Here is a 15246-nt window from a genome sequence, read left to right as displayed (position 1 = left end):
AAGAAGAAGGCACGAGCAATCTGTCCATAAAATTCGATGCGTTCACAACTAATCTCCACACACGTTGTCGCAAGCGATTGATTTATTTGTCTGAGGATGGTATTTTAGAAGTATCTCGCCTTAACTTTAATATAAGTCGATAGCTGCAGGAGTTATTGAGTAATAATCAGTTCGCAGTTGGTAACATAAGTGGCGGGAAAATTTAGAAAGAAAACCGCTAGTCTGATCCTCAGACTGCCTATTCCAACGTAATTTCGAAGGTACCGCAAGCATTAGTCACGTTATGATGATCTTTCGTGGCTATCGAAGGCGGTCGCCTACGCTAAATGACTACTGAAGAAAACGTAATTGCCCCCTCCCCCCCCCCCCCCTCTGCCCCAAAAGAAAGACCAACAAAATTTGTTTTTTGATTAGGTCATTTGTATCATCACGACCGCGAGGAGGTCACCAACGACCCACCTTCAATCGAACAATTATTTCCACCTTCTTGAAATTTTCACCACTCCCCCCAGCCTTAACCCTACAGTTTTTCTTCACGCACGAGAAAGAAAGTACCGAACCGGAAAAGAAGATAAAAAGAAAGAAAAAAGGGGAAACGAACAAAAACGAAAGTACAGCAAAAAATGAAGAGAAAGCAAGGACGAATAAGTTCGTAAAGGTTTTTTAACTTGTAATCGCTACTACCGTCGGACGATCGTATATTCCACGTGCAAACGAAACAAAGACGACGCGTCTGTCAAAAATTACGTCCAAACCAAATCTGGCGAGCGAAAAATAAATAAGAGGAAAGAAGAGAGAAGAAAAAAAGAAGGAAATATTGGAAGCTGCAACCTTAACACCGTTCTATTTCTTCCCACATCGCAACCCGTGTGCTCTAAATCGCGCAATCGTGACAACGAAGTGGGGTGATACGGTCGTGCCGGTACCCGAAGAAGAGCTACGACGAGCGAACAGAACCGTACGAACCTTCTTCCGGTGCGCACGTTCGATCTAACGAAAGAAAGTTCATCAGTGACTTTTCAACCAACGAACGCAACGAATTCGTAGATAAACCCCCCAAAAAAAGGAAACAAAATGGTTTACGAGAGCGACTTCTACACCACCCGACGACCCTACTCGAGGCCCCTCGTCTCGTCCTACAGCGTCACGGTCAGTACACACGCGCGTACATACATTGATTTATGTGGGATTGCCGAAAGAGCGGGATTAAGTATGTCTTAATAATGTTTTGCTGGATGGCACTAACGTCGAATACGAGCGTCGAGTGTCGCACCGGAAACACTTTAACCTAGCCACCCTTGTTCGCACCCTTCCTTTACAATATATTTACATTCAAATTTCTTACACGGCGAAACATTGCTCATTTCATGCATTGATCGTTCCTTCGTTACGATAAACGAATCGAACTCGATGCATTTCGAAGTATCTACTTCCACACTGTGTTCCAACCGTCGTTGTTGCTACCGTTACATTTTACTTTATCATTTCTCGGACCTCGATACGTGCGCTCGGTGTCTCCCAAGTTGAACGAAACTGTCCTACCAATCGATTACGCACGATTGTACAGTTGGACTAACGTGCACGTTTCACTGCACGATAATAATAACCTCCAGTTTACGGAATCCATTTTACCCGTGTCGAACCATCTTTGACACGAGTTACACGTCCGATTCGACGGGCGAGAGGGAATACCTGTTGAATGATTTGTTTTCGACGATACCTTCCCTCGTTGTGTTCCTACTCAACCAGTTTTGTACGTACCTACCAACGTATACGCTACAGCCTACGGTAACTTTAAATTAAAAAACACCGTTTATGCTGTTACCGAATACTCGGTACCGAGAACCGGTGTTTCAAAGAGCTAAGGAATTAGAGAAAATCCTATTCGTAGCGTTGCAGCCATTCTCCGGGAGTCTGCAGCGTTAAACTTAGATGCTGTGTACGTACGACCCGGCAAATTTTCGATCTATGAACAGGAGAACGTATTTGGCTCGACCAGGCTATATATGTGTACATATGTGTAACGTACGCGCCGAAAATAAATCTCGGAAACGAAACGAGCCGTTCGTGAAGGAAAATAAAAACAAATTTTCCATTGTTTTCTTGGCAGCTTCGGTTAACGGGCCGCTTCATTGTTGATCGTGGATCAATGGTACCGCTGAAAGCTGACCTAAATACCTCGCACCTCGGTGACTCTAGCAGCTTTCGAAAGATCCTCTAACACGAGGTCTCTAGTTCGAGACGAATCTCGAATGACGAATCTCAAAGACGAGGGTTGACGAATCGATAGACGAGGAAACGTCTTTCCCTGGTACGATGCTTCCAGATATCGAGATGCTTCTCGCCTTCCTTCGTTTCGGTAGAGGGGATCTGCGAGCATCGGTGTTGCGTTACTCTGCCCTAATTTAGACTCACGACTTACCAGCGATGTTGACTCCCACCACGGGTGCTAAAATTCGTCACGAAAATTCATACGTGCTTTCTGCTCGCCGTCTATTTACTTAGCAACGAAAAATCTGAATACCGCGGCGGCTATTATTTCGGAATCGTTGTTCTCTGAATCGATCGGTCACACAGACATGCACGCACACGCACACACACATACACAGAAACGAAACAGACGAATGGAGAACGAAAGTGTTGGAAACAACGATTCGTGCCGCATCTCGCGAAGAAAACGATGACGATCGACCTATATCTCCCGTGACGAAGCAAGTTCTGCGTTCGAAGGGGTGCGAGAGCGTTACAAATATAACACTCGTGCTCGACTACGATTGCGTTGCAACGTTGATATTTTGACACAAATGAGTCACGTGTAATAAAGTCGCTCGGCACGATAATATTCGTAGGAATGTCTCGATCAACGATTCGGAATGTGCGGAGGCGAATATCCGGTGTGTTCGGTGTGTATCGTTCGCATCGTATCGGTCTATTTTTGCGCGGGAATAAGAAAAACGTAGAGCGTGACTAGCGTGGATCAGCTCGCGTCAAGAATCGTTACGGAGAACGAAAGGAAGATGATATTTATGCTTTCTGTCTAAATGTAATGACGAATACAAATTTTCATTCGCAACGATTTCTACGTGCTAGAGATAGTGTGTATCGGCAAACGACGTAGCGTAGTGACAACACGGGGGAATCGTGTGGAAGTGAGGACGTCGAAAGGAACGCAGTCTCTCGATCGCCAGATATCCTAGATACGAAAGGAAGAAGTCGTCGAATGGGGCAGAGTTTAAACGCATCTCGAACCTGATGAAATTTCCAGAAGCAGGACTACTTTCCTTGGGAAAAAGTGCCGTTCGTTCCACGGCCGTCTCTGGTTCCGGAACCGTTCACGGTATGGGGTCGCAAGAAACAAGATCCGAGAAAGGAATTTTACCAATACGTTACCCTGAAGGATAAAGAGGGTACCGTGCGTGGCAGAAATCCGGCGAAAGAGGAACATACTCGTCGACTGGTGGATGGTGGCGCGGTATCGAAGGTCAGCCTGGACGCTGCGGCCGAATTGGCGACCAAGGGCCACGTTTTCGAGAAAGGCGTGCTTTCCAGACAACCGACCGTTAAGAGACGCGTCGTAACTCCTGCCAGTGGTCGTACGAAGATATTAATGGCGCTTGAAACGCCTTCTTGGTATCGATTTTGAAAAAGATACGACGTACAACGAACGCGCAACGATGCGCAGTCGAAGATATCGTTTCGTGAACAATGATACGAGAACTCGATACATTTTTCATACCTTGCTTCGTTGAATTTTACTAGTTATCGATATTTCAGGTTATTTGATTTTCACCGCTATCGTGTCTCTCATAGTAGTGCTTGTCGAATGAATACGTTTATCGATTGTAGAGTGGGATGGAAAGTTTTTCCTTTTCACCCGGGGGTATCGCAACAACCCTGCTGATGTAGCATTTTTATTTGCCTGTCCTCCTCTTCATTTTTGTTTCTTTGTTTAATTTTGCAAACGTGAATACGAATATACGCAGACGAATGCCTTGTCTTTCATAATTACGATTAATTATGCGAAAAATACACTAGTTGATTTCTACGTCTTTGAATTACTTTCTACCGTCTTTGAATAAAACGCTTTGAATTGAAAGAAAAATAAGCGTCTTCACTGGATCCGTTCCCAGAACGTACGTTTAGAAATAACTTCGGTTCTCGTTCCGTAACACCCGTGTTCTATAATAATCGCGTCTAAAGTTATATCTATATCGTTGGTATGAAAAGGAAAGAATGGGCGGAAACCGAAGAGGTATATCTGCGCGCTGATATCTATTATTACCATTATTTTAATTATCGCCACCATCGTCGTCGTCATCATCGTTGGTGTCGGATGAAATTAAGTTGACGCGTAGGCGTTGGTGATTAAACGAAGCTGAAAGACGTTTCGAGCAGAGCTTTCGAGTCGGAGACCGACTCGTCGAAACGAGACACCGAGATGCACTCGTGCGTATATGGGCAAAGAACACGAGCATAACGTACACATATTCGCGTTACGTTATATACGTGTGTTTCTTGGCAAGGGCAAATTCAGTTGCTCAACGCTGCACGCTATACTGTCCTGAATATCTCGGCAAGGAGACATTATTAATGCATACGTGTACCGCTCTATGTTTATAATTGGCCCCCGCACGTTGTGTGTCTACAGATAGATCGATATATTATCGCGAGACATGTCAGCGAGATCCTATTACTTTCTTCTACTGCACTGTAACACGGACGAACACTGATCCGTTGTAGTTTCGTGTTAACCGTACGTACCTAACTTTCTTTCAGTTCCTGCCTAAAAAAAAAAAAAAGAAAGAAATCCTTAGAATGCTGTCTTCCTCCTCTTTTCTCCGACACACGCTATTCCGAAACGGAGAACAGAGCCAAAGGTCCACTTCCCGATTGGCAATATTTCGGCCTTACCGAAACCTTGTTGACCCTACGAAATGTGAAAGGATAGAACCGAGTATACGTGTGTCGCTCGATTCGATTCTACTTCCATCGAATCGATATCGAATGTCACGCAGTCGTTCGAATTAACGATCTCGACGCGAAAAGAAAGCGAATAATAAAGTTCTAAGCATTTTGTTTGTCGAGAGGCAAAACTCTCGATCCATTCTCGTTGTTTGTCGCACGATTGTTGTTTCGATTCCCCGAACGACAAGTTCTGTTCTCCGGAAGTGGCTGTTCTCCACATTGTTGACCTTGTGTAACCCGAATCTATAGACGCCTCGGCATTACGTGGTCCGTGACTATCCGGATGTCGGAGTGAGGGCTGCTCAAGAGCAGTACAGCTATGCCTACACGAACACCAGCTCGTCGAGTTCTTCCTCCTCTACGGATCCGTACAGTCGTCGTCCGCAGAGGACTAGCTACACCGAGGAGAGCGTCGTGAAGAGGGAGAGCGGACCGTACGGATCGTATTCAACCGAGAGATCGTCCAGGACATCGTCCGGCGGCGGTCCCGGAGGCTATCGTTCCTCTTACGAGTCTCACACTTCCGGTCGTTTACCTGGCGGTACCACCTACCGTCATTTCTCTTACCGCGTCTAAATTCTGTAGTGGACGACCGTCGACAACTCTCGTTTCAACGATTTTGATCTCGATCAATGAGACATTGTTACGTAGCGTTCGATGTTGTTCGAGCTAGCTACGATTACGAACGTCTCTAAATTATTATTGCTTACGAACGGGGATTGATTTCGATGAAACGATAAAACCGTCTATCTATCTGGACCGGATAACCGAAACAGCCGATTGAATTTGATTCCGACAACTATTCGTTGCATCGTTCTTTTCCGTTTTCATTTTTCTGTTTCTCTCTTTCTTTCTTTTTTTCCTTTTCTTTTTAGTTAGAACGAAAGTGAAGTGACAAGAAGACGGTTCGCGTTTTTCCTCTGTTGTTAGCATCCGAGTCGCCACTGTACGCAATACCCAGTTGTAATACATGTTTTCGTGGAAATGAGTTCTATACCTGTGCATTTAGACGTTTCCAAACTACAGTCTTGCCAATTATCGTGTATCATTGAAAATGGTTGAAAACATTGAACACCTTAAGTAACAGGATATTGTATTGTATCGACAATTATATGAATATTGTAGCCATGTTTTCGTTGATCTTTGCTAGTACCTGTATGAACGATTGCATCAAATTCGAATGTGCAGCCCTACTTGTGCCGCAAATATATTTTTTGTTTACATTTTTATTAATATTCTCCGCTGTATCTGTTTTACGTAGGACCTCGTTTGTATTCCGTTTCTTTCCACTTATGGACTATGCGTGTGGGATTGTTTTTTCGCTTTCGCATAACGAACTGAGACTACTTTAGTACTCTCGCAAGCATACTTACGTTTCTTCTGGCGTGCGCAATGATAACGCGAATTCGATTAGAAAGAACGCGATGTGAACACTTTTTGAAATTAGAAATAAATTTGAGCGATTCGGTCACATTGTACTGATTGTTATGTCATCAAGAGCAAAATATACATTTCAATACGATGCGAGCGTTCGATTTTATGTTTCGTACATCACCCTGCTCGGTAAAGAAGACGTGTATCGAATTACTAACCGTGACTAACAATAGTAAACTCATCTCGATAGACACACAACGCGACAATTGGCCACGTTCCTTGTGTTCGCGGATAATCGAAAATTTATCGAGGCATTTTTATATACGTATCTCTGGTACACCTTTCGTCGAAAGTGTAATACTTGCTCTCGCTTTTCTTTCCGTCTGTAATGGCAACGCTCTCTATCGAGGGTAGGGCGGTCGAACGCGACCAAGGATCGCCATTTGATAGCATGCACGTGTGTAAGCGAATAAATAAAAGAATATGAAATAATCAGAGACGTGAGAAGAGAGTGCCGAAACGATTATTGTACCACGAACACTACTAACCGGGTGTTGTTCTTCTTCTTTCTATTTATTCTGCTTCCTACGTGACTCCTCGTCCTCTGTCGCCGCCGGATTACGCCCGATATCGTCGCAATCTGTTAAACGAAACGCACGTTTAAATTCATCTCTATAAATATCTGCTACGAAAAACGGGAGTGCAGGATCGACCGATTGTCTTACCGATCTCTACGATTCTTCAGGTAAGTATTCTCGCCGATAGACGAGAGAATAATTTGTGTCTGTGTAACGTGTACTTTTAGAAATGTTTGAACTGCGAATGCGAAGCGCAACAGCAAAAGAGAAAGCGCGTCTGCGGAATCTGACGGGAAACGCTGTGGAATGTTTATAATTTTCGCGAGTTTCTTTCTATTTGCTTTATATGCATATGCTATACGATACGACGCTTTTCGGCCTGCTTCATACCATTATACCTACATATGTATCGTACGTTTAACAGCGAACGAAGAACAGATCACTTTCAACGTCACGCATCTCTCTTTTCCGACTAATCGGATCCATCTACATAATATATCGCTATTCATTCTTACAATTGTTAACTGCTGTACCCATACGTACACGCTATCGCTGCTGATCCTTCGAGGCAAAGAAAAGCTGACGGACGAGAAAGGACACCACAGCAGATGCTTGCAAGATAAAACGCTTGAAAAGAGCACGCTCGCTTCGAAGCTAATTGCCGCTGGGAATGTAACAATTAGTCGACAAATTGGTAAAGCAGAGTTCGTGCCTCTCTAGTTGAGAAGCATTCCTCGCATGCCATACGTGGCTCACAAACGGCTCGTGACTGTAATCCACATGCCGTACCATACCGTATACCACGGCGGCAGCCTGATACCGATAAGAGTTCATGCTCACGTACGTCCCAGCGTCCTCGCAGCCGAGATCAACAGGATACGTAACTTGACGAGGCCCTCGACCCAATCGTACACGGAAAAGTATCTTCAATCCAGGGATTACATTGTAAGTCTGTCGTTACGTCTGTCGCGATATCTCAGTTCAGAGCGATACGATATGGTTCGCCATTCGTGATCATTGGTAACAGCGTCATTCGATTCATTGCCCATTTCATCGACACGCCATTCTCGTTCAGGCACCTCACCACGATTTCAACTCGTCTTCGACGTCACTTTGGTTCAGCGGAATCGCGTCGTCGTCTCTCTATGGACGTATTATCGGATCGATCGATCTATGATGATACCGAAGAATTCCTCGGGCACGCTGTTGAAATTTCGCGTTTCAAAGACTACCTACGTTCGAAGCATGTTTAACACGGAAACTATCGTATACATACGTAGTCTCGCAAAGCACCACGTACGTCGCAATAACCGAATAACAAACTGTCCATAGTAAACACCACTAATTACTCTTTTGTGTATGCGTGTAGGAGAGAGAAAGAAAGAGAGTGAGTGAGTAAGTGAGGGCTCCTCAGTTCGTCGTAGATATATTTCACGTATCTCTCTTCGCAGTATTTCGACGACGAGGCGAGGGAAATACGCGCAAGAGTGGATTCTCTTCTTCGGCGAGTTCACGTCTTCATTCCACGAGCCGTGGCAAGGTATTTAAACTACGCGATTCCAAGTATCGCTTATCGACGAACCTCTACGAAACCTATTTAAAGATATTATGGTATATATATACCTACGTATGTATGTATATACCTATCGTCTGAGCGACACGGTAACGTGTGGATCGTTTTTATTTTTAGCGACTTCGCGGAGGAAATAGTTCCGGAACGTATGCGTAGCGGGGATTACGTTCGTCGGTTGATATCCGGCAAGCAGAATGCAAAGAAATATTCGCTGGAACCGGTTTCCTGGTACGACGTACCTGACCGAGGTAATTTCGGTAATCTGGCGTGTGTCAAGTATGTCGCCGGCAAGCCACAATCCGTCAGGAAACCCTACTTCAAGGTTGCCGATTTACGTCCTGCGGACATCAAAAACGATGTCAATTTGTTGAGTTACTACAGCAAGAATCGTGAGGCGGCCGCTAACGCCTGTGAGTAATTTCGTTATACGTCGACGACGATTACGGTTACGGTTACGGTTACGGTTACGGTTACGATTACGATTACGATTACCATTACGATTACGATTACGATTACCATGACGATGACGATTATGCGCACGGTAACTGAGACGAAAACGATGTCTACGACGATTATGAAAACCCTCGATAATCTTTATACCCTGTTTTTCTTTTACAATACCGTAAAACGAACATGTAGAGATAGTAGCGGTATGTTACAGCGAGAAAGGTTTAATAACGAATGTACTATTTATTGCTCAACGTCGAATTATCGGAAGCGACTTCTTTCGCATTCGCAAATCCACACAGTGTGAAAGACGACGGTGTTGAATACGTCGATATCCAATTATTCGATATTCAACTGTTCTCGCGCTCCTACCATAATTAAATATATTTTGAAGAAAAATTTTGAAAATAAAAGCGGCCCTGCGACGCCGTTCTTGTGTGTCCCTTTATTTTTTTTTTTTTTGGTTCTTTTCATTCCCGCTCGTTTCTCTACGTTTTCTTCTCATTTTTTGGATGGATTGCCATTTATTCGCTCTATTTGATAATTTTTTGCTGTGCTGTGTTACTTTTTTATTTTGGCTCGTTTTTTCCTCGTTCGTTACGTACTTTCCTGTTTGTCTTTTCTTCTTTATTTATATTCTCGTTCGTAGCTGTATAAATCTGTTGATCATTGTGTCTAATGAATCATGTACGTAATGACGAAGGTGTGAGACTATTCTGTACGGAACGATTTCGTTAATTTTTTCATTCCTTTTTTTCTGTTTCTTTTCTTTCCTTTTTTTTTTTGCACTTCTACGTCTTTGATTCGCGGCGTTGCTTCCGGTTCGCGGATCTTGGTCGTATACACGTGTGCGTGCGTATACGAACGGAACGTAAAAGGCAATCGACGATACCGCGTAAAACGGAAAACTGAAAAGAGAGCAAGATTTTACACGAAGGCAGACTCCAGTGTCAGGCAGAACCAGATGACTGGGACACGTACGCGCGGATAGAAACGGCAGAAGAACCAGTTCGGCTTTTTTGAACGTTTCAGGCAAGGGGTGGAGAGATCGGGTTCCAGAGCTGTACGAAGATCCAACGAAAACCAAAAAGACGGACGAGGATGGAAACAAAAACGAGGCACCCGCCGAGGAGTGACTACGTTCGCGTTAAATACCGTTTTGTTGTCCAAGTCTACGAAAATTCAGCCTCCCGATTTGGAGAAACGCGAAAATGTTTTTGTCCATGTTCATTGTTCTGAAACCGATTACCTCTGAATGTTTATCTGAAAATATTTCTACGCGCACTAAAATGCCAAGATCGACGCAACTTGTATATAAACGGGCATCTCTTATTAATAATAAACGGCTATCTCCCAGTTTCTAATCGACGCCGTAAACGCCGGTTACGAGGAAACCACCGCGCAAAACGTAACGAAAGACAGGAAACGAAAAGTTGAACAAAGTCCGGAAATTGTTTCTTAACTTTCGAGTATCGTTGAATTTGTTTAAATTTATCAAAAGGTAACAAAATAAAATGATCGTACCCTACGATTAAAATGATACCGTACGTAACTGTTTTCTTTGTATATAAGAAAATTGGAAAGTAACGAGAGCTGGCTCTAGTGAATGAATGCGTTGTTCCGAGGTAAGCTTCCTTACTGATTTTCTATTTCTAATGAAATTAGGCCAGCTGACATTTTGTTTCTGATCGTATCGACAACGATACCACGATGGCAACGATAATAACAATATTGTTGTAAAAATCTTGCGTAAAAGGTAGCAAAAGAAAAAAAATGTTCGCAACGCACGAATCGCAGTCGCACTCTGCGAGTTCTGTTTAAACATGATTACGAATGAAAATTGTAATGCAAACGAACATTAACTTTCATCGCAGAAACAGATGCGGCGAAGACACGTTATCGTTAAGTATGTCGTGTGTGTCTTTAATTTCTCATCACTCGATCATCGCGTTTATAATCGGAAATTATCGCAACATCGAAGCAGTACGAGAACAGTGATTCGATTTATCATCCCTGCGGAAATCGTCATCCGCAGTATAATTGATTTCGTCGTAACAATAATAAGTGTTATTTAAAACTATCGTGCTGAAAGTTTTCTAATATATGCTAATTCATTGGGTCGCACACCATCGTACGTTGAAATATTAATCCACACGACGTTTACGATGCTTTTCTGTCGATAACCACACGGACATAACGGATTAACAAATGTGTTTTTGGGATTGTAGTAGGCCTTCCTCGATATTTCACGAGCTAACATTTTCTAACTACGAACAGCTTCGTTCCACGTACGATGCGTATATCGGTTTGCATTCATTTCAGATAGAGAAATGCAGTGACACTGGAATTCCCGTCGCTAACGTTGTCTCGTTAACCGTATACGTATTTATGTTTCATGTATTGCATAGCGCCAGATGAGCCGATGACAGCAAGAGAATTACGAAAGGGTCGGTAAATTTGCTTAACTGACATCGGTAAATCAAATCTATGTTATTTTTCATTATCCATGTTCACGTAGTCTGACGAATTTTAGCCCGAGCGTTGCAACCTGATCTGGATGAATCAACGCCGAGAAGAGGTACGCGGGCGTTTCTTTGAAACTCTTTCCTTGGCCATGTTTCGTGCAAATGTGACGTTCTTGTCGTTTCGTGTTTCTTACAGCAGTTAAAACAGAGAAAGAAACCGAAGAGTCGAAGCGAGAAAATAAGCGCGGAGGACAGCGGGTAAAAACGGACAACAACGGGAAGGAAACAAAGGGTAAAGTTGTTGAAGCTCCCCGAATGAAAGAGTGGGAAAGTGTACAAGGAACTCAGCCTGAAGGAGATTTTGCCGCACAGTTGAACGTCACGGGAGAACCTGAATCGTTGGACGAGCCAGAATCTGTGGAATCAAAGTCCGTGAAAGAGTTGAAACCTGTGAAAAAAGCTAAACTCGCAAAGGCAGTCGAATCTGTAGAAAAATCAGAAACCTCCGAGAAAGAAGAACCGGTGAAACAAGTTGAAGCTGTGAAAGAACAGGAGCCCGTAACAGATCCGAAAACTACGAAGGAACCGGCAACTGCCAAAGAACCGGAACCCGTGAAAGAAGCTGAATTAGTTGCGGAATCTGTGAAATCGCCGGATGAACCGGGATTAAACGCAACAGAGCCAGCATCAATCGAAGAAACGCGAACAGTTGTCGAAACGGCGCAGGCGGTACACGAGTCGCAGCAATTGGACGCAGTTCCAGAACCAGCACCGACATCCGAAATCCAACCAGAATTCAAAGAAGAATCTACACCGGAAGCAATTGACGAACCTCGAACTGCGGAAGCTGTAAGTGAACCAACGAAACAAGAAACAGACGAAAAGGTGGCATCGGATAAGAACGGTATGTGTTATCTCGATTGAGAAATTCGGTAGGAATTCACTTTTAAATAATGGATAAGCATGACAAACGAATCGGCGAGTATACAATGAGTATACAAATGTTTATGATTGCATATATCTGTTTCCTAATATGTCCCGTGTCGCATGGTATTTGTTCCATGATATCGTTTATCATTCCTTGCTCGACGTTAACGAACGGACCTTATCGTTTCACTTTTCCGTAACGGAAATTTTTTAACTTTAAGTTTCGAAATTTATATCGAATAGCAATCTGTCACCAACGGTGTGTAAATGTTCGTTTCAGTGAGACAAGACAAGGAGGAAGCGGTAAAAAGAATAGAACAGTACCTTGTTAAGGCTGCCGAGGAGGCCAGGTGTGTAATTAATTAGCTTAACTAAAATTTACACGCAAAATATATATTGGTACGAGATTATCATCCAACAATTCGATTAATGTCTTTTAACGTTGAATCGTGTTTAAATTAGCGAGACACGAGTGTATATATATATATACGATAATGTCGGTAGGCCAATCATATTAGAAATGTAAAAATCGTTCAACGCTTTATCGTAGAAGCGACGAAGAAAGAAAGCAGGCTGCTGAGGAAGAGAGGGTAAAACTCGAAATGGACGAGTTAAAGGCATGGGAAGCGCTGCAAGTGGCACAAGAACGTGTAGCTCATCTTGATGATATCATTGAACAAGAAAACGTTGAAGCTCGGAGGAAAGCCGAGGAGGCAAAAATCGAAGCTGAGCGGCTGGAGACTGAGACAATACTCGAGCAAGAAAGGTAATTTACGCAATGGTTTTGTAATTTTCGACGTCAAATCGTGTGTTTCTCGAATACGCGTAATATAATTTCATGTGTTTTTAGGAAGATAGCAGAAGCTAGAACAGTAGCTTTGCTGAAAGAACAGGAGCGAATGATCGTTGAAGAAGAGCTTGAAAAAGCTCGAGAACTGGAAGAGAAAGAAGAGAGGCTGGCGAATGTAACGTTTAACGATCCGGATGAAATACAAGACGTCGACCGTTCTTGCGACGAAGTAATAACGTGCGACATTACCGATCAAGAAAAAGAAGAAAGGCCCTATGATCCGATCACAGACGAGGACACAAGGGTAAATGTCGTAACATTCCCAGTCGTTACTTTACACTTATATGTAAATTATCAACCTTGTTACACGTATTGCTTTCTCATAAAGATCGAGGAAGAGAATGTGCAAGAAGAGGAACAGTTTGAGATGGCAGAGGACCCGTTCGTCGAAGAACCAGAAGGAGCGGAAAGCAAACCCGAAACTGGCGCGAACACTGTTGAAGGATCGTCAAAAATTGAAGACGTGACATCCGGTGGAGAAGGGACTTTCCAATGGGGAAACGAAGATGCTTAAAACGTCTCAGGAAACGCGTCTCTTCTTTGCAATTTTACATGTTGTAAATCACAATTAATTGTTACTATCATTAATAATTACTCTTGTTACATCTCATTGTGTCGTATATATATTATTAATATAGATTTTTCTATATTATTAATATAGATTTATTAATATAGATTAATATATATATATATATATTAATCTAGATGTTATAACTTTGAACGTGCCACTCCTAATCACATTTGATTCTCGTCACATAGCGTATGCATAATGTGTACCACAATTTGAACGAAAAACTCGAATCTCGTAACGGTTAATAATTGTATCTGCAGTACATTCAATCGTAGTCGTTTTCTGTTTTTCCTAAGAAGAGAAACCAGAAAACTAATGTAACGTTTATTAATGTCTTTTACAGTTTTCCTATACTTCAATTCACATTGCACTATTCACATAACAAGTATTTTGTCTACACTTTTACATCAATAAACATTAACATTTGAATAGTTAAAAAGAATATATATTATCATACACTCCTATTTCCTTCTTCGTTCAATATTTATAAGTTACTTCAAAATTATTTACTACGAACCAGGATAGTATCGATTTTCCTTCAATTTCACGAAAGGTATCCGTTACTTTTTGTAAGCCGCAGTTCAGCTCTAATTGTAAAATTTCTTTTCTTTTTCATTCAAATAAAGGGAATCGTCCTTATTATCGTTATTTAAAAGAAAAAATTTTTTATTTTCTGTCACACCGACGAATACATTATGTATCGTTCTGACGCTCGTTGCTTTAGAGGCACATTTCTAATGTAAGTAGAGTCACTAGTGTTTTCAAATCTAAGAATTGAATTGTGGGGCGAGAAAAGAAAAAGATTCTGTTGCAAAGACGAACCGACACGTGTTTTGATCGTGCCGACGATGACCGGTTAAGCGACCATCAGGTATCACAATAATCGGCGCATGCTTTTGCCACCCAGGCATAAAAGATGATGATTGAGACCCTTTGTGATCAGCGGCTACCGATCTTCCCGGAAAGTTGTTCGTAAGAAAGAAGTTCGTAAGAAACGTTGTTCAAATCGGACAGCCGAATGAAACAATAGGTGTACAATTGGCAAATTACTATCGATCAATTGTTAATTTTGATATATATTTAATACTCATGTAGTAGACATTCTATTCTGGTCAGATTTAACCTTGTAGGTAAAACAATTACTTAGAGGTAAATCAATTATGTAGTTGTAGCGTATCTTGATTAATATTACGTAATGTTATCGTTAATATCAAGAGCAAACGAATCGATAATGAAAGCATTAACTGAACGCATGCGATCCGATTGGTACCTTGCCGGATAGTTACCGATAGCGGCTAATCATCTCTTTTAGAAGCAATGCTTACGAAGTACATACATACGTGTGTATCGTTCACTTCACTGCACGATCATTGTCACTGATGAATTGTAGAAGGTAAATTGAATAGCTTGAAAATAACTGATACAAGCTTTCTTAGGAAGGATACAACATAATCGATTTCCAAGTTATAGCACTATACCTGTCTAGCCTTTCTCTT

The 15246-nt window shown here is 42.3% G+C and overlaps 1 protein-coding gene across 1 annotated transcript; it reads left to right on the top strand.

Moving 5' to 3' along the window:
- The first annotated feature begins 801 nt into the window (after window positions 1–801).
- Window positions 802–13745, top strand: LOC143427804 (uncharacterized). The gene is made up of 12 exons (XM_076902263.1): window positions 802–1149; window positions 7046–7084; window positions 7638–7862; window positions 8369–8457; window positions 8608–8900; window positions 11346–11384; window positions 11471–11515; window positions 11599–12306; window positions 12610–12679; window positions 12880–13095; window positions 13180–13423; window positions 13508–13745. Exons 1-12 carry the CDS (start codon window positions 1075–1077, stop codon window positions 13691–13693), a joined length of 2229 nt encoding a protein of 742 aa, XP_076758378.1. The 5' UTR covers window positions 802–1074; the 3' UTR covers window positions 13694–13745.
- Window positions 13746–15246: the final 1501 nt, after the last annotated feature.

The sequence above is a fragment of the Xylocopa sonorina genome, chromosome 1, assembly GCF_050948175.1.
Source record: "Xylocopa sonorina isolate GNS202 chromosome 1, iyXylSono1_principal, whole genome shotgun sequence".
Taxonomy (NCBI): domain Eukaryota; kingdom Metazoa; phylum Arthropoda; class Insecta; order Hymenoptera; family Apidae; genus Xylocopa; species Xylocopa sonorina.
The sequence above is the reverse complement of the archived record's forward strand: the minus strand, read 5'-3'. Positions and strand labels throughout refer to the sequence as shown.